The 20,404-nt window shown below is 42.8% G+C and overlaps 1 protein-coding gene across 1 annotated transcript in view; it reads left to right on the top strand.

The window, feature by feature from the left end:
* Positions 1 to 1,655: 1,655 nt before the first annotated feature.
* The window catches only part of FREM3 (FRAS1 related extracellular matrix 3), a 64,406-nt gene continuing 45,657 nt past the window's right edge, over positions 1,656 to 20,404 (top strand). The window contains exons 1-2 of the mRNA XM_026106150.2: positions 1,656 to 6,787; positions 8,643 to 8,732. Coding sequence (XP_025961935.2) covers positions 1,699 to 6,787; positions 8,643 to 8,732 — 5,179 coding nt within the window. The 5' untranslated portion in view covers positions 1,656 to 1,698. The remainder of the gene's footprint in view (positions 6,788 to 8,642; positions 8,733 to 20,404) is intronic.

Below are 20,404 nucleotides of genomic sequence, written 5' to 3'. Positions count from 1 at the left end.
CCCCCAATTTAATGAACCCTCTAAATAAGTATTATATTCGCTTTGCATTGTTTAAAAAATGATCCTGACCTAGACATTTGAGGACCTAGCTATGTATACTGTGCTGCACCAAGTTTTGAACCGTCTCCCATCTATGAAGATTTTCATTCTTCTTTGAATGCAGAGAAGAAATATTCTTGAGCCTAATTTGCAGTCAGGAGTATTAATTACCCAAAAAAAAAAAATGTGTAGAACATAAAGGAAAAAATGAGCCACTTGCATTTTTTTAATTGTAGTTACACTACCATAATATTGAATTAACATGGTCATAAATCAAGACCTCCAGAATCTTTCACCGATATCTATCATTCATGCTTTATACGCTGTCTGATCTCTACTGTTAGTCGTAAAGCTTTAATATTGGAATACAGGTATGTTTATCTGAAATAAGATTGTAGGAAGAAGACTACTCCAGCTTATATTTATGAGACACACAGGAGCTGCCTGAGCAAGTAAAAGTTGTTGTTTAACAGTTCTTTGAACTTGATTCTAAATATCTTGTATAACTAACATTGACCCAAAGCACATCAAAGTCAACTGAAAGGTGACTGTAGAATTTAGAGGGCTTTGAATCGTGTCCAAAGAGCTGGAAAAACAAATGTTCCTTTCCAGTAGATAGGTATTTACGAGATCCTTCCTACTAATTTTAACAAGGCTACTGTATGTAATATGAGGACCTATGTGTAAATACTTATAGGACTGGGCTTCAGTGACATAAGCAGGAACAAATAATTGAAAAGCTAGTGAAATAGAGGAGAAAATTGTCTTGTGCTGTAAACAAACTTAAGTATGAGCAAGGCAATGAGAACCATTCTGTGCTGTTTGCATTTAATCCGTCTGTGCTGGATAATGTCAGCTTTCCATAACTTCATGATATGTAGTGTATTGTTCCTCTGAATTCATCTAACAGTGTGCATTCACATTGGTGATATATTGTACTACCATCTCACAGCTGGTTGTGAGGAAGTGGGTTGACCATAAATATGTGGGAAAAGAAAATTTCTCGCTCTTGTCTCACTCTTAGAAAAAAATGTAACTGAGCAGATTTCTCATTCTATTTATTTTAATGGGGGGGGGGGAAATTATCTTTTGCAGTTAGGAAGGGGCCAGCAATTAATTTTTACACAGAAGGGGACAAAGAAAGTTGCTGATATTTTCTCAAGAACTTGAAAAAATTATAAACGGTAACTTAAGCTTTAAGCCGTTGCCTCCAAAGCGCAGCACACGCCAAGGCCGGGGCAGGCAGCCGCGCGGAGCGGCCGGGCGGAGCTCGCTGCGCGCCGTGCGCACCCCCGCCGCCGCGCTCCGCGCCCTGCTCGCGTCTCCCAGGCTCCGCCTCGGCCCCGCGCACCCGGCGGGTCCGGCCCCGCGGCCGCGCTCCGCCGCCTCCCGCACTGTGGCGCTCGGGCTCCGCCTGCGGCCGCGGCACCCGCGCCCCTGCACCCTCCGCCTGCGGCGCGCCGGCCGCCCGCTCCGGGGCCCGGGCTGTGGAAAGCTCCCCTCCCGGCCGCGCTAGGTGCGCGGGGGGCGGCTCCGCCGGGGCTGGCTCTCGGTGCCGCGGGGGGCCGTGCCGGCGGCTGCGGGGCGGCGCCCCCGCCCGGCCCCTAGTAGCGCGGCGGCGCCGGGCCGCGCCGCGCAGAGCCGCGCGGGAGCCGGGCCATGGCCGGGGGCGCCCGGGCGCTGCTGGCCGCCGCGCTGCTGGGGCTCGTGGCCGCGCGGGGGGCGGCGGAGCCCCCGGCGGAGCCCAGCGCCTCCGGCGTCCTGGTGGCCAACCGCGGGCTGCGCGTCCCCCTCGGCCGCTCCGCGTCGCTGGACCCGGCGGCGGACCTGGTGCTGCGGGTGCAGCCCGGGGACCGGTGCGCGGTGACGGCGCTGGAGAGCGGCCCGGGGGCGCGCCGCCCCGGCGCCCTGGCCCCCCCGCGCTTCCCCTGCGCCTTCGCCCGCGGGCAGGTCACCTACACCCACTTCGGCGCCCGCAGCCCCGGCCGGCACCGCCTGCGCCTGCAGCTCCGCTACGACTCGCCCCGCCGGACCCTGGTCGTGCCCTTCACGCTGGAGGTGGAGGTGCTCTTCCAGCAGCTGCGCCTGCTCAGCCGCAACCTGCCCCTGCCCGTGGAGAAGCTGCGGGGGCTCAGCGCCCCTCTGGACGGCAAGGTGCTGGGCTTCCCCGAGGGCGAGCCCGGCCGGCGCTGCCGCCTCACGCTGCTGCCCCCCGAGGCCGCCGGCGCCGGCCCCCTGCCCGCCTACGGGCGGCTGCTGGACGCCGAGGGGCGGCCCCTGCCCGCCGGCTACAGCGGCGACTGCCTGGCCGTGCTGCAGGCGGGGATCCGCTACCAGCACACGGCGGCCACCGCCTCCCCCAGCCGCGACTGCATCCCGGCGCGGGTGTCCGCGCTGCCCGCCGCCGGCCCCGAGGAGCGGGAGTACTTCCAGGTGCTGGTGCGGATCCGCGAAGGGGCTGACAACACGCCGCCCAAGCCCGGCCTCCTGGCACTGCTCATGATGGAAGTGGACCAGTTCGCGCTCACCGCCCTCACCCCGGACATGCTGACTGCTGAGGACCTGGAGACAACCCCGGACCTCCTCCTCTTCAATCTCACCTCGCCCTGGCCCAGCGACCCGCAGCAGCAAGGCTACCTGCTCAGCACCGATGACCCCAGCCGCCCCCTTGCTGCCTTCTTACAGCGGGAGGTGAGGGAGCTGAAGATTGCCTACCAGCCCCCTACACTGGATTCAGACCAGGAGCGTCTTTTTCAGGTAGAAATGGAGGTGCTGGACTCTGACGGTGCCTGCTCAGAGCCCTTTGCTTTTGTGATCCTGGTGAAGCCCATGAACACGCTGGCTCCTGTGGCCGTTTTCAGTCATGTGGCTGGCCCTCAGCTGATGCTCTTTGAGGGCCAGTCACGGCCCCTGTCTGGCAACCTGGAGATCAGCGATGAGGACAATCTGAAAGAAGTGAAGGTCTGGGTTACACGGGGCCTGCAACATGGGGAGCTCAAGGTACTTGGTGTGCCACCCAGCCGCAAGTACTTCACTGCCGCAGAGCTGGAAGCAGGGCAGGTGATTTACCAGCACGACGGCAGTGAGCACAGCTACAGCGACAATATTGTGTTCCGCATGGCAGATGGGCAGCACCAGGTTGAATTTCTGTACCCCATCACCATCGCTCCTGATGACGATCAACCACCGCTGCTGAATGCAAACACTGGGTTGGTGCTGAGTGAGCACCAGACTGTCCAAATTTCACCTTTTGTCCTCAGTGCCACAGATATTGACTCTGACGATCCTTCAATCCGATTTGTCCTGGCTGGGGACTCAGTAGCGTCCCCGCTACACTCTCACCACTTTGGTGAACTGTTGCTGCGTCAGGCAGAGCCACCAGCATCTTACGAGAGCAAAGAAAGCAGAGCAGGGCTGGACAGTGACTCCTCTGCCTTCCCCTGGCATTTTGTGGAGGACGAAGGTATGTATGAGAGGGTGGTGAGTGAGTGGCTGCAGCAAGACATCCTTGATGGGAGGCTGTTCTTCAGGCACACAGGAGCTCACAGCACCAGCCCAGAGATGGGCCATGTTGTGTTCCATCTGCAGGACAACAATGACCCCCCTAACCAGTCTGGGGAGCACGTGCTCACTGTCAAAGTACAACCAGTAGACACTCTGCCACCTGCACTGTACCCAGGTACTAGCCTGCAGATGACAGTGCAAGAATACCAGCTGACTCCCTTCAAGAAGCGTTATTTACGGTACACTGACTTGGACACTGATGACAGGGATTTGAAGTACACTTTGCTGACTGCCCCAGCTGACACGGATGAGAACCACTCTGTGGTCACTGGGGGGATTGTGTTGGCTGACAGCCCTGAGACATCTATTACACGTTTCACCCAGGCCCAAGTCAACCATCACAAGGTGGCATATCGACCTCCAGATCAGGAGTTGGGGATCACACCACGAGTGGTTCAGTTCACGTTCCTTGTAGAGGATTCAGCTGGCAATTCTCTACCAGGTACTTTTACCCTGTTCCTGCAGCCAGTGGACAACCAGCCACCTCAGATTACCAATACAGGCTTCACTGTGCTTGAGGGAAACAGCTTCCTTCTCACCAGCAATCAACTGGATGCCACTGATGTGGACACAGATGCAGACCGGATTGTCTTCACTGTAACTCAGGCGCCAGCGCACGGCCATCTGCATTATCTGGAGGAGGGTGTGATGGTGAAAGGAGAATCTTTCCTGCTAGATGATATTGCTGGTGGGCGCATCTCTTACAAGCACAGTGGCGATGAGTTCACTAGTGATTCTTACCAGCTGGAAGTGAGCGATGGAGTCCATCATGTGCCAATCACAGTCAAGATTGCTGTGCAGCCTGTGGATGATGAAAGCCCTAGCATCACTCTCCCTGGTGGTCATAGGCAGGTGGGAGCAGCCCTTGATGTCTTGGAAAATGGTGTCACTGAGATTACCACATCACTTATCCAAGGTACAGATGAGGATACAGATGACTTGGTGCTGACCTTCATTGTGCAGGATCCCCCCAAGCTGGGTGACATCCTTGTGGATGGAGTGCGATCAGAAAAGTTTACTCAGCACGACCTCATCAGTGGAGCTGTAGCCTATGCTCACACCAGTGGAGAGATTGGCTTGAAAAAGAGGTATGATTCCTTCAATCTCACCATCTCTGACCTCTCCAGTGAATGGGTTGTGGGAGGCAGCACAGTGCAAGGGGTGCGTGTGGCTGTCACTGTATTGCCTGTGGACAGCATTGCACCTGAAGTGATGGTTGGGGCAGAGCCATGCAGTGTCCTCGAGGGAGGGAAGAGTACTCTAGCTCTGGACCAGCTGGATGCAGAGGACATAGATACTCCCAGAGATGACATCTTGTGCATTATCACAGTTCAGTCCACTTCAGGATATTTGGAGAACATCTCTCCAGCCCCAGGGTCTGAGAAGTCTAGAGCTGGTACTGCCATCAGTGCCTTTTCCATCAAAGATGTTCGTCTGGGTCACATCAATTATGTGCAGAGCATTCACAAAGGGGTGGAGCCTGTGGAAGACAGATTCACTTTCCAGTGCTCTGACGGCATTAACTTCTCCCCTCATAACTTCTTCCCCATCGTCATCATCCCCACCAACGATGAAAAGCCAAAGCTGTTTGTGCATGAATTCACCGTGCTTGAAGGGATGAGCCTGGTAGTTGACACCTCCATCCTCAACGGAGCCGATGCAGACCTTCCTCCAGACGAACTGCACTTTGTTATTGCCGCCCCTCCTAAGCATGGGCAGTTTGTGCAGCAGTTGTCCACAGGCACTGTAGCTGTTCACAGCTTCACCCTGGAGGAGATCCAGGAGGCTTCCAGCATTGTGTATGAACACGATGACTCGGAGACAAAAGAAGACAGCTTTCAAATTCAGCTGAGCGATGGGCAGCATACAGTGGAACAGAGAGTATCGATTATGGTGATCCTGGTAGATGATGAGACCCCCAGGATGGCAATCAACAATGGGCTGGAAGTAGGGATTGGCAAGTCCAAGGTCATCTCTAGCCAGGACCTTAAAGCCACAGACACAGATTCTGAGGACAAGAACCTTACCTACATCATCCGTTTGGCACCTGGGCAGGGTTTATTACAGCGCCTGAACAGACAAGGGGAAGTGCTTTGCAACATTACACAAGGCATGAACTTCACCCAGGATGATTTAGACCAGGGTTTTATTTGCTATATTCACACTGGCCTACATGGAGTCTGTGATCTGATTAAATTTGATGTTACCGATGGTATTAACCCCTTGATAGACAGATACTTCTATGTTACCATCAGTAGCATCGATATGGTGTTCCCTGAGGTGATCAACAAGGGGGTAACTCTGAAAGAAGGTGGAAAGGTGACACTCACAACTGACCTGCTCAGCACAAGTGATGTTAACAGTCCTGACGAGAACTTGCGCTTCAGTGTTACCCGGTCCCCTACCCGGGGCCATTTAGAGAACTCAGACAATCCTGGGATACCTGTTGTTTCCTTTACTCAACTCCAACTTGCTGGCAACAAGATTTACTACATTCATGCTGCAGAGGATGAGGTGAAGATGGACAGTTTTGAATTTGAAGTGACAGATGGATATAACTCAGTCTTTCGCACCTTCAGAGTCTCCATTACAAACGTGGACAATAAAAAGCCAGTTCTAACTATTGGTGACCTTGTAGTTGAGGAAGGGAAGACCAGACTGATCACTCCTTTTGAGCTGACTGTGGAAGACGGGGATACACCTGACTATTTACTCCTTTTCACAGTCACTCAGGTTCCTGTGCATGGCCAGATTTTGTACAACAACAGCTACCGAGTAACCAGCTTCACCAAACAAGACTTGAATGAGAATCTGATCAGCTATAGACATGACGGTACAGAAACCAGACAGGATAGCTTCTCCTTCTCTGTGACTGATGGGACCCACACAAACTTTTATGTTTTCCCTGACACTGGCACGGAGACCCATCAACCCCAGATGCTGAGGATTCATATCAATTCGCTGGACAATGGGGTGCCACAGTTGGTGGTAAACAAGGGAGCCCCCACTCTGAGAAGACTTCCAACTGGGCAGCTAGGCTTCCTCATCACTAGTAAGGCACTAAAGGCAGAAGACCGGGACAGTCCACACAAGCTGTTGAAATACAAAATAACAGATGGGCCGGAGCATGGCTTCATCATTAATACTGGCCTTGGAAGTGACAGCATTAGAACATTTATGCAAGGTTGGTGCTGGTGATTGTATTTGCTTATAATCATTAAGTTCAATTAGCTGATATTTTGCATTATATACTTTGGATCTCTTTCTGTTTCAGGAGATTTAGAATGCAGTGTCTTTTAATTACGAAGTATATGCGTATGGTCAGAATTACAAATATATGCATTTAAAAAATGAAGCTTAGTTTTACATATGAAGACACAATAGGAAAGCTCTGTATTTTATGTATTATGCATTAATGTGTTTCCTAGTGTGTATTAAATGTGTGTTTTACCATGTGCGTAGCTTGGTCCTATTCATGAGAAGACAGGCTAAAATCTGAAATAGTGATTTACAGATCTGGCCTCAATTTCTTTTCCAAGATCGAAGTTCCTGTTTGCCTTCCTGGAAATTAACCCAGGCTCAAAAATCGCTGTTGTTTTCTAAGTAAATTGCTTGGAAAGGTGCTTGACAGTTCTGCACCTCACTGGATCTGGTGTTGATAAGGTGAGTGGGGAAAGCTCAGTGGTTTTGGTTGCATTTTGGGTGTTCCCATTCGACAGGGAAAGCTGTGTGAATAGGGAGGCGTTTGGATCTGCTGCACCTAACCTGTGCTGAGAGGAGAGGCTCAAAGGATGGTGGAGCTCAGTGACAGCAGTAGGACTCCTTGTAACCAGTCCTGTGCTCCAGCAGATCTCAGGGAGTTTACTGGGTTCAGGGATGTCATCCACTGTCCAGAATAGTATGGTGACAGCTTTCTCAAGAAAACCTCCAGTCGGGCCTTTGCCTCCCCAAGTGTGCTGTCATTATCAGCAAGAGGGACAACATCTACTGAATTCCTCACTAGACACTAACAGGAATGGAGCTCTCTGTTGTTAAGTGCTCAGGTATGTTACCTTTGTTTTGCAAGGGAAAACAATTTAAGAAGAGAAAAAGCCTTTATCACCATTTTATGAATTTATCTGTAACTTCCAGACAGTTCTATAGGTTTAAGAGTATGACAACACAGATGTGTATTTAAAAGTTTGCAGTTTGTGTCTCAAGCTTTGTGAAATCATTTGTAGTTCATTCAAGAATGTTTCATACGTTTTCGATTGACAAGAAGTACCCAAATTTGTCATGCAAGAACAAGGGTAACTCCAGGGGAGTAAGTCTGCTAATAGATCAATATTAGCTCAAGAAAAGCTTAATGCTGAATGGAGTATAAAGAGCATTTAGAGATCTCCAGAACGTTTGTATCAAGTGAAACTGTTGTTTGTGTAACTAAAGTAGAAGCAAAAGCACAAGACTTCTGGGGTGCAGGGGAGGATATCTGCAACTTTAAGTTAAATGGAAATATACTGGTGATTTCCTCTTACTTGCTGGGAATTTCAAATCAGAGTTGTATTGACTTTTACACCTATTTGTGATTAAGAAGGAAAACTTGCTATATTCTCATATTTACCCTGATACGCCTGCAATGCTTTTGTGTGTCATAGCAAAGCTTAAAAAGATTAATTAAACTAATTTTTAAAAGGTGGGCAAATCTTTACTCCCAGTAGATACAATTCAGTTATAGCAAAGTAACTCTTCCTAATGTGCTGAGACAAAAAATGTGAATTTAACATTTACAATTAAATATTTAAGGTAAAAGTACATCTCATTGTCTTTTTGCCCTGGTTCTTTGAGTTAATAATTAAATTCATGTTGTGTTACTGAGCATAGACCAAGATAAAAAGTCCTGCCACAGTATACAAGTTTAGTTGCTGATTCAGTTTGTCAACAAGTTATGCAAGTTATTAGTAAGTAATCAAATCCTAAAGTTAGAATGGATTAAGTGCTATAATATGCTATGATGATTCATGTAATGCTATGATGATTCATGTTAAATATTCCTTTCTTAGCTGATATCGATGAAATGAGGATCAGCTACATCCTGAAAGAAGGTGATAATGCTACCAGTGACACCTTCTATTTCTCCATTGAAGACAGTGGTAAGGTTAAGATGCTTATGTATACATATTTTAGAATTGCACCATCTGGCACATTATTCACATTACATAAACAAGTCATCCATTATTTCTTTATAAGTAGCATCTAAAACTGCCATGACTGCAGTCCATAGCAAATCAGAATATTTTATTCATTTTAATGTATAATGTCACAATTAATGCAAACTTCATGGCAAACTATGACCTCTTAATGGTATGTACTGTTCATCATTGTATTGTTAATTGTAGTCACAATCCAGGTCACTGCTTGCTGAAGGTTGTCACGATATTTTGTTCAGTGGCCTTTGTGGAAGAGTGTTGCCAGTGGTAGTCTGTCCCTCAAGGTCAGCTGTGCATGTTAAAAAACTTCAGCCTTGCAACATGGAGCACTGATGGGTTTGGAATTGACGCCAACTACCTAATCAATAGGGAAAATTAATACTGACCTTTATTAAGTATGGAGAGTTCAGTTTCCATAGGTCAAGGCTGAAAGCTTGATGCAATGCTAAGATAGGCTGGTTAAGTCTGTTTTGCTGAAGCACGTCTTTGTTTTGCATAGGTTGTTGTTGTTCCAGGCTTCAGTGGTCTAGTGACTACTAATGTCAATGGACAAATGTGTATGCTGCATTGTTTTGCATATTCACATTTTCAGTGTTGTCACTCTGGCTTTGTTCACTTGATGACTCTTATTTAAAAATCTGTTTTGTTCTGTTTGTGTATTGTTTCTCATGTATGCTGCAATATTTTCCCAGTCATCTGCATGAGGAATTCTCAGTAAACTTAGTGCAAAATTTTACAGAAGTTTTTCTTAATTAAGGAGAGATAGGAAGATATGTAGAATAAATTTTCAATTCAGTTGAAACATCTGTAAGGATGTGCCTTCACAATAAGCACTGTCAACTTCCTGACTATTTTGATGTAATTATTCCAAAGCTCTGAGTGCATGAAAGGTATCAGAATAGCATTTTAGCATCTCATTTAGCTAAAAGTTAAATTTGTGCCCTTTGAGTATCTCCTGACAGGCCTCAAAACCACATTTGGAACACCATTAAAATACTTTCTGCAAAGTGGGCAGACTCAATAAAAAGAAATTCACATTGGTAGTAGGAGGATAGTCACTGAAAAAGCAGTAGAGGCTTCCTATTCTAACTATTGCAAACTAGCAATTGTGTATCTTGGTCTATTGAAAACCAGTTACTGTCTTCCATCTATAACTGGTCTATTTCTGTTCTCATGGCAATATAAATCATTGTAGTTTAGAGAGCTAAACTGCTTTTAAGTTTGTGCAAAACCACCCTCTGAAGATCTTCATGTTTTACCCGCAAGGCCATCATTTTTCTCCAGAGGTAAGAAAGGCACAGGCAGAACATAGACTACCTGCAGACGGCAAGCAACAATGAATAGCTGGAAATTTTGGTTTAGGGGTCATAGATGTGCTGCATAGTTAGGAGGGGATATGTGCTGCTCTTTGCTCTATCATACTGTATCATGGTTGTGCATCTTTCTTCCATCACTGGCTTTCTTGAATACCTGCTGTAAGCTTCCTGAGAGAGAGCTGCTTTTGAATACAGTAGAGGTACTTCAGTATTACTAGATTTACCTAGATCCTAAGGCTGGAGATTTTTCCTGGCTATCAGAGTAGTATAACCTGTTTATTATTTATTGTACAGATAATTTAAACTAACTGTACTCTGTAAAGATGTGTTAAGAAGATATTTGCTATGAACCTATCCAGCCACAGGTGAGTATGTGCCTGAGAAACAAGCATTCTGTTATGGATTAATAACTCTGCAGCACTCCAATTAGCTGAGATACTCTGATTAGCTGAGATGATCCCATCTGTTTTATGACTCAGAGATGAATATGAGAAGCTTGGATGTCATTTCTAGTGCAGCATTTAAGATCTTCAGACAGCGCGCTGAGGTTATTTGTTAGCAAAACAATGAAATGCTACTGTTGTTTATTTTCCGTAGTTCAAAAATAATTGAACACTTAGAACAAGTCATTTGTTATTGACACTTTGCTCATATATGAAAGATGACATAGCTTAAGGGAAGTTAAAAACATTTTCAATCTCAGTCCTGGTTCATGGGAATCCTGTTGGGGCGAGTATCTCATGTTTACAAACAAAGATGGAATAGTAGGCAGCTGGAAATGCACAGTATCCATATTTGAAGAAAATTATTTCCTTTCTAGTTAAGATTTGTTTAAGCAAATCCTTTCGTTCAGCTATAGTTATACTGGGCTTCAGGAAACTGGAAGATATCTGTTTCATAATCAGAGTATGTACCAAGCCATCCCTCATGGCTGGCACTTTATAGCCTTGGCAACTTTACAGCTGGAAAGATCTTCTCTTTTAGGAGCCAATAGAGTAATTGGGAGACAAAGCTATGACAGACTGCAAATGGCTTTTGGTTTGTGCTTCTTCTGGTTACACTGAAAGGAAAAGGTTGAACATCGGCCAGCTGAGGTGGATTGAAAAAACAAGCTAGATTTCACAAGCCAATTATTTTCTACCTCTTTTTATAATACTGTGCAGCTGATGCTGTTAAAATCAAATAGGGCTATTCATTTGAGAAAGATTGGAGATACATTCCTTGTCTCCTGTTGCTAACATTTCACTTAGCATGCAGCAGAAGGTGCTGTGAACTGCTGCCTGTGTTCCTTACAGACATCTTATTTTGCTGTAAGTTGATGAATATATGAGTCTTTGACTGGCCATGGCCAGTCAAAGTGGAGTAATGCAGTAGTGATGAGAAACAATGAAAAAAAGAATTACATGATTGAACAGATGGTGATTTTTGTTCCTTATACACTAAGGAACACAAGGGAGTCAGTTACTGCATGTTTTCATTAACAGCGCTTTAAGTCTTCACTAAACAGTGCGATTCTTTCAGCCAGATAATCATCTCTCTGCTGCAGATACCACAAAACAGCAAGAAAAGCTGTGACAAATGTGTGTGCAACTGTGTTTATGAATGAAAGTATTTACTGACTGTAGGGTTTTTTGTATACTGATATGATTGGCACAACTACAGGAATACATGGCTATTGTCAATTAGAAAGGTGTTTAGAAAGGTGAGTAACATCTGGAAATTCACTTGAAACTCGTTTGGTGTGGGAAACGAGGTTGAAAAGTCAATGCTGTCATTACTATTATAGCAGAGGGAAATGCTTTTAAAAGAAATTCTATCTGGATTAGGCTTTTGATGTTTTTGGTGCTTAGAAGTACATTAAACATATTCTCACAGGAGCATTTACCTTCCAAAGCAGTGCGTAAAAGAAGGCATGATTGTAATAGCCATTGTATGAGGCAGGAAAAAATATCTGAAGGCTCAGCAGGAAGAAAGAACACACACTGCTTTAGTACAGTTTGTAACTGTTTAAGCAAAACTCAAGAAATAGCCTGCTATTTTCTATGTTTTTACGTTCTAGCTTTGTGAGGAATTCTCTTAAAACATTTATTTTTTCATCAGTACAAAGGAAACTCAGACCAATGGAACCAGTGAGTGTACTGTCATTAAATACGGAAGGCACATGTGAGGAGAAAACGCACGTGTTTTTCTCTCTTGCTACTTCTTTTGCACAGAGAGTAAGGTTCATTCCAAAAAAAGCTTAATCCTTTAAGGTGGCAGTGTACCTTTTGAATAATAGCATTGTTTCTAACCTGAGGGTAAGAAAGATTCCCTTAGGCTCTTTATCTGGATAACTACTTGTTCTGCTGTTTAAGAGAATTGTTGGGAAAGCTTTAACACTGATATGTATGAGATAGAATGGCTTTTTTTCAGAAAAGTAGATCTCTCTGACTTGAGGAAACTGTTCCCACCATTAAACTGAAGGTTTGGGCAGAAATACTCTACTCTTAACCAACTAATTATGGTGCCCACTGGCAAATGGTAATTGTGCGTGTTCAGTCTTGAGCCTGCAATTCATTTCACAGACCAAGTGATGGTAAAAACTGAACACAGATAGGCAGTTTCTTAATGTTTTCTTCTAGACCTGAGTATAATATGTTAAATTTGTTCAAAGATGTATAATGGAGCAGTGACAGGCAGTAAAGTCAGAGCTGGTTATTGCTGACTTCACTATATTTGATTTGGGAACATTCATTATTTTTTTTCCTCTGTGATTTTCATGCAAAGATCAGCACTAACCAGTGCCTCTCCACCTTGTTTTATGTTCAGTCATGTTTTGTATGAGTAACTCTCTGTTATTTACCTGGAGAGTTCACCTTTTTTATTTTGTAGTTTTTAGTACGCTTAACCTTTTGACATTCCTGTCGTTGCTGCCCTCCAGACCTTTTTTCCAATTACTGTTGCCAAAAGAATAATGAGAGCTTGCTCATACGGAAAGCTACAAGGTTTTGCTAACGTGAACTTTGTGAGACTGGCTCAGGCTTCTTTCAAACACTGCGTGGAATGCTATTTTAAAACTTAGAATTCCGTTTGGATGAAGGTATCCTGCTGAAATGCACTAAGGAATATTTGCAGACCATAATACAGAATTTTCTTCCACAGTTTATGTACTTCTAGCTATTCAAAAGTAGTTCTGTAGAAAGAAAAAATTATAACCTGATTTAAAGTATTAATTTGTTCTGTGCATTCTGCTTGATGTGGTCCCAGGTCCAGGGGGTGAAATTTTGCCCCTGCTAAAGCTGGTGGAAGCTTTGCTGTTAGTTTTAGTAGGTCTGGGATTTCACTCTGAAGCCTTCTTGCACAAATTTGGTGCTACTGCAAATAAATTATAGGGGAGGGGAGGAGTGAAAGCACTAAGGAAAACCTTGGAGTTTTCTGGAAATATGTGATCTTTCTACATTTTTTTCCTATCTTCTTCTATATTTTTTTCTTAGCTTCTGCCTTTCAAAGACTTAGAATCTTCAGCTAGGGAGTTTGGATCAGGGTCTTAGTTTTCTGAAGGTGTGGTGTTGCCTGAAGTGGGCTGATTAAAGCTAGCTCGCAAGCTTTTTTCTAGGGAAAGAGTATGGCTTTGTAATTTTGAATAATCTGTCAGTGTTTTGATTGAAGCTGGCATCTTAGAAGGTACAAGTGTACAGCAAGTAAGGCTGTAGTAATTCTGTGAGTTACAGAGCATGAGTTCTCACAGATTCTAATACAATCTCATAGTAAGTCTTGTGCTCACTAATAACATCTAGAAGGATTAAGATGTAGATCTTCTATGTGATTTAAACAAAATTAAGAGTTTGGTCCAGTCACTGACAATACTTATTCTTGTTAATGCATGATGTGCAAATAAAAAAATACCTGTAGGCAGAGTTATATGGTGTTCCAGTTTTTGTTTTTTAATACAAACTGAAATGCGGCAATTCAAGCAGCTTGTTAGCAACCCCTGGCTTAATTTTGCTCATCTAACCTGGCAGAATGTAATTACTGATCTAAGTTAATATCTAATGAGGTTTTTGTGTATTAGTGACTGTGTTTATCTAATGCATCAGAATCATTGTACATGATTCTAATTTTACAAATCAACTTTGTGTTACCATGTGCAGGTCAGTGTACTTCCCTTGCTAAAAATTGTCCCTTTGTTAGTAGACAGTTTTTGTGCATTTTTCTCCTCTCACCCACGTATCCAAAAATAGTTTGCAGACATGTTGCCAGTATTATTTTACCACTTTCAGAGACAAAGGCTTCTCATATTAAGAGGCACAGAATTCCAGCTTCTGAGCCATCTCCGTGTAGCCTTAAATAAACTACATTTCTCCCAAAGCAAGTTACATAGAATTTTTAAGGGTTTTAAAAGAATTTTTGATTTTTAATAAATTAATCAGCAAAGATGTATGACTTCTTGTACAGGAAAACTTGTCAAATAACTTGCTCTGCAGGAATTTTTTGAATTCAGTGGGAAAATGCTTTCTGTTTTTAGTGTGATTTTGGTGTGCTCTAATTTGCTGCCATGCTTGACAGCACTGAATGATGCATATTACCTGTGTTGACCTCAAGAATGAAAAACCATTAGGTGGAGAGGCTTTATTTTAATAGTTATGTTTGCAAAGGCATTATGTTTCACCTGAAAGGAGAGAACGTGAGCAGTTGTGGAATGAAAACACTGCAGTGTTTCTGACATGGCTTTGATGCATCCGGACATCTAATGCTGTTTCAAGATATGCACTCTACAGTGTTTTCAATTCTAAAGCCACATTTTTCAAATGTTTGAAGTTACCCATCTGAAGATAAGGCTTGATTTCTACTTTTTTTTCCCTGAGGTATTGGATACTCTTTCTACTGATGGATGATCTTTATTTTTACTACTGTGTAATAGAGGACCCTCCAACCTCTACTGTACTTTAACAATAAATGTTAAATAGGGAGAAAACAGATCAGAAAATATTTAGAAAAGTTAGGTGATTTCAAATAAGTTGTTTTTAAGTATGTAGAAGCAGCTGTTTTTAAGCATATATTGGATAACTAGGTGGTTAGTAACAGATGAGTTTATCAAAGATTTAACTAGTGTCAAACTAAAAGAAGGTAACAGGCATTGTCTGGAGGGGAGGGAGCTGTAAGATAAGGCTGTGTCTTGCAGTACAGTTTCAAAAGAAATTTGGGGAAACCTGGTTCAGATCAATATTACTTAAAGTACCAGCTACAACTCTCACAGGTGTCATAGGAAAGCTCAAAGAATCTTAAAAGGATAGAAGAATCCAGAAGAAAATCTTTATTAAAAGGAGAAGAAAAACTGGTGTAGAAGCAGCTCAGTTCCTCAAAAGCAAAGCAAGTGGGCACTGATAACTGCCAGCCGTGGTAACTGCCCGTTCTTTCTCTTGTGATCTTGAAGCGAGACCTGAGAGTTGGTCAAAGAGACTTAGCTGTGCCCTGAGCAGGGAGGAGAAGGAAGGAGTAGACTGAGGAAGACTGTATCATAGAAGGAAGATTGTATCATAAGCCCAGAAGCTTACAAGCAGTGGGACAACCACTTGTTCAGATGAACTTAGGTAAGTACAAAATCCAGTTGGAGATCTGTACTGGCTTATGATTCTCCGTCATGTCAAAATGGAAGAATATATCAAGTGAGAGCCTGCTGTGGCTGCTTTGGATCCAGGCTACAGGATTTTGGTGATAGAAAGAGAATGTGCCTGTTAAGATTAAAGCAAGCTAAAGTCAGGGGGTGCTTCAGTCCCACTGAAAAGCAGAATTAAAGGTTTGGAATCATCTTGATAAATTGAAGAAGTGGTGTTTAAATAAATCAGTAAGACAGGTGTAATGTTATAAACTGTGATACGATTGATAATTAGTGCAAAAATTATCCATACATAATGTCCTGAAGAAAAGGATCTTAGTGTTTCACTGGGTCTCAAGCACGCCATCACCTGTGTATCACCCTTTAAAAGAAAAAAGCAACCGTTGTTGTGGAATATATGAACTGGATTGCAGTATTGTCTTTAAGCTGCAAGAAGTAGTTATTCCACTGAGTGCTAATAAATCCCCTACTGGACTGCTTGGCCAAATTTTGTCTGAATTTGGGGAGATGTAGAAAATCTGGAGAAACTGTCCTGGGAGAATAAATGAGAATAATCAGAGATCTAGAAAACTTGTCCTGTGAGAAAAGATTAAAGGACTTGCGGGTATTCAGTCTGGAGTAGAAGAGATGGGGAAAGGCTATGATATTTGTTAATACAGGTGAGAGGAGTAGAATGAAGTGTTCTCTATGAAGTATATCACTATGGTTAGTAAAGTTTCCTTCTGACAATAATAAAGACTTTTTTCTAATAGTAACAGAAATTAAACATTGGAACAAACTGTTTCAGAACCTTGTGGAATTTCTGTCTTTGAATATTTTAAAAACAGACACAACATAAATAGAGCTTAGCTATAACTGATTTTACCCTACGTCAGAAAGATGTATTTTAGCACCTTCTCATAGTCATGGCCAGTCCAAGTTTCTGCTCCTCTATAAGAAAAGTTCTCTCTCTCTCTCTCTCTCTCTCTCTCTCTCTCTCTCTCTCTCTCTCTCTCTCTCTCTCTCTCTCTCTCTCTCTCTCTCTCTCTTTTTTTTTTTTTTTTGAAGGAACTTAAATGTTTTTTATAAGGTTGTAATACTTTCATGTCTCATGGGCTTGGGTAAGGTGGTGCGCATAATGTAGGACATGATCAGGAAGTCTGGAACCAGAGAATACTTAAATATTAGGGCCCAAGAACATCTGAATTCACAAGTCTGTCAGTTTCTATCCCCACTGTGAATATGGATGTTATTGACACCTTGAGGTGCTTTATGGGCCTGACTGAGGGCCAGTAACATGGGCAGGCTTGTATTCTTTCCTGGTTGAATATTTTCCTTTTCATGTTCCTCTCTGTGCCCCAAGACTGCAAGGTCCTCTCATTAATCCTTACCATTTTCCACTTCCACCTCATTCAAGGTTTTATGTCCTCTTCTTCCCAACTCATGTTTCTTTCAGTCTCCTTTCTTTTCTTCACTTCCTAAAGCTGTTCTGACTGTTCTTTTTCTCCCCTGCCAATCCTACTTTGCAACCTTCTCTTAGATCCCCACTTTGATTTTTTTTTGGGGGTGTTTTCAAAAAAAGTGTGTTGAATCTGACATTTCTTGCAAATTCCTATAGCCACAGTGTTTGCAGCCAAGGGGTGCAACTAGATCATTTGTTCTCTTCAGCTGTATATCCTAGGTCATTTCAATCAGTTATTTTTGTACCAAATCCAGCAACCTGTTCTTAACTAACATACATTCCAGAGGGCATCTGGGCTTGATTTGTTTTTTAAATTAAGAGTAAATAAATAAAAGGAGAAGCCTTAACTTTCCATGCTAATATGTTCTAGTAATTAATCATCCTCAGTGTATGTGTTTACATCAACTTGAATAGTCTAGCTTCACCTCTGGGCCACAAATTCTTGTCATGACAGTGCTAGATTGAAGAGTTGTTTATCACTCATGGTTTTCTCCTAGTCAGGGTATTTATACTCTGCAAACAAATTACCTTTTCGTTTTCTATTTGACTGAGCTTTTGCAATCCAGTCAGCATAGTAAAGCCACTGTATGCCTTCCAGAACCCAAACTGGTACCTCTGCATGTAGTTCTGCTTTGTTGCATAAATCCATTTGCCAGCAAGAGAGAACTCAGGTTTCTTACCACAGCATTGTTTTGCACCATGTAGATATTTCTATAAATACTTCATTCCCAACACGTAATAGTTTTTCAACAGGGTAGTAATTATTTTTGTGGCTCTTCTCTGTCTCTACTCCACTTTTTCAAAGTCCTTTTTTAAATGTAGAAGCCAGAACTGTGTGCTGAACCTTGATTCTTAATAACAAGAGAAGTAAAATAACCTAAATGCTCCTAATCACTATTCTTCCCTGTATAAACCAGATGATTCTCTAACTCTGTAGCTAGTATTCCAGTGGAAGTTTATTACCAAGTTACCTTTCTGCTTTGCATAAGGAAAAGCATTCCATTTTCGGAAATGCAGCTTTCCAGGACAGAGTGCAGTATTCCGTACATGCTATCTACATTATTTGTATCTCTGTACAACTTTGCAGTTGGAGGTGTTGAAATAATGTTGAGTATTAACCTTTGTTGATCCCATTTACAAATAGCGCTCACTGAAAAAGAGTAAGATCTTTCAGTTATTTTGTTGTTGATGCATACTATGAGTGTTTGACGATTACGTGGGATTGTTGTTTTTAAAAACATGTACCCCAAGTACATGATGTTTAATCCTCTCTAGTGACAGTTTAGAAAGCAGTTCCTTCTCCTCAAATAGTACAAGTCTATCATTCTGCTTCTGTCCAAAGATAAGAGAAATTTCTGCTGAACACTTCTGTCCTTTCTGCATCATTAGAAATTTTAGCATCTCAATTTAAAAATAGTGTTGTTGTTTAGATTTTTGAGTCTCTGGGGACAAACCCAAAACTTGTGTACTTCTTTGATTTTCCTGTCTTTTCTCCTTATGTTTTTCCTTTCCTTTTATCAGTGTTCAGCTCTTGTAACTTCTCTTTTATACTGATTGCTTTTGGTTTCTCATTAGCTCCTGTGTTGCTGTTTTCCGAATTGCTGTCTTCACTTCTTCACTCAGACATGCTGGGTATTTGCACAGAGTTGTCATCTTCTCAATTGTGGCTTTTTTGGTATTTAAGAACTTCGGTTCTCAAAAGCTTGAAGCTCATATTCGTAGAAGCCTCATTCCTTTCTGCTGTGTACAGCACCTGTCCTTCTGGAGTGAGATTCTTCTCTGCTAGATTCCCTTGCGTTCAAAGCTGTACCATTTATGCATGTGCCACAAGTAGGATGTGTGTCTGAAGCTGGAGTGGACACCCAGAGGAGTATTACTTACACTGTAAGCTGCCTGTGAGGAAACTGCTCTGTATGTGGAGCAAGTACTGTGAAGGTGCTGTCCTCTGTGTTCCCATAAAGTGCGTTCTGTTTTTCCTCTGGGATGTTGCAAGGCCTGCAAGAAGCAGCAAAGATGTCTTGGTGATTCTGAAATGGAACCAGCTTGGAGAGTTGCTCACTCACCAGCCATGAATCTAAATAAGAAAACTGTATGTTTTGTTTGGGTTTTTTTTTTGATGGCTTTCTCCACTAAAAGAAAGAAGTTCTGACTCTCATCTCAGGTTGATATGACTCTACTGACTGTTTCTTTTTCTGATTACAATGGCATGAGAGGCCTAGGGTTTAGATTAGATTTGACTGTGGTTGTACTGTTAAATTCAAAAATTTAAACAATTAAAATGGGTTCTAAAAGAGTGATTCTGGAGTTTCTGCAATGTGAATGTGATTATAATCGGGGCTCTCTAAATCCTAACAATTGCCTCACTCAGGACCTATTCAGTATCATCACAATGAGACCTAATTTGGAAGATGTCAACTGGAAGGGAGTTTTGGCCAATATTATGTCTCTTTAGAAATTTCTTTTCAGTTCCATAGGGTTGCTAGATTGAAACAGTGATATTGACCTCAAGGAGAAAACTTTCTGATTTTTTTTTTCTTCCTGTCAGTCTTTTCTCAGAACTCCTATATGCTTTAGTTGCAAATCCACAAACACATCCACTTATTTCTGAATTCAGATTCATTTTGATGTGTGATCTTTTGTATTTCACTAAAAGCTTTCAAAACCTTAATGGTAAAAATTAAACTGTAAAGTATTAATATTAATGACATTTATCATACTTTGGGCAGACCGAAGTAATTTAAAGGGAGAGAAAGGGATTGGTGCAGTCTAAGCACAAACTTTTTCACAATATTTTCTTGTCAGAACTGTGACTATTGCAGAACCATTTGCATACTGGGTTTCAAACAAAACAAAAATTCCCCCCAGAGTGTTTGCATTGAATGTAGTGAATGGTGTTAAATCTTTAATTTGTTAACTAGCTGGGATCTGCTGCACGGCTTCGTTCTCATAATTGTTGGGGCAATCTGGGCAGCTATGCTTTTGCCGTCATTGGTCTTCATCTGAGATCACTCTATTCATGTTCAAAGACGCACGCTAATGAACCACTTCTTAGCACTACTATTACATTTTCATGCCTGTTCAAAGTTAAATATCACATTTAAACATTGGTGCTGGCATATGCAGCTATAAAGACACATACTAATATAAAAGGAAACTGTATAATATAAAAGGAAACTGTAGTCACTTGAGAATATCTTAAGAGTACAGTATAGAGAAACTAAACAAATACACAGGAAAATGGCAAGGTTTAATACCCATTTCT

This window comes from Dromaius novaehollandiae, chromosome 4, assembly GCF_036370855.1.
Source record: "Dromaius novaehollandiae isolate bDroNov1 chromosome 4, bDroNov1.hap1, whole genome shotgun sequence".
NCBI lineage: Eukaryota > Metazoa > Chordata > Aves > Casuariiformes > Dromaiidae > Dromaius > Dromaius novaehollandiae.
The sequence above is the reverse complement of the archived record's forward strand: the minus strand, read 5'-3'. Positions and strand labels throughout refer to the sequence as shown.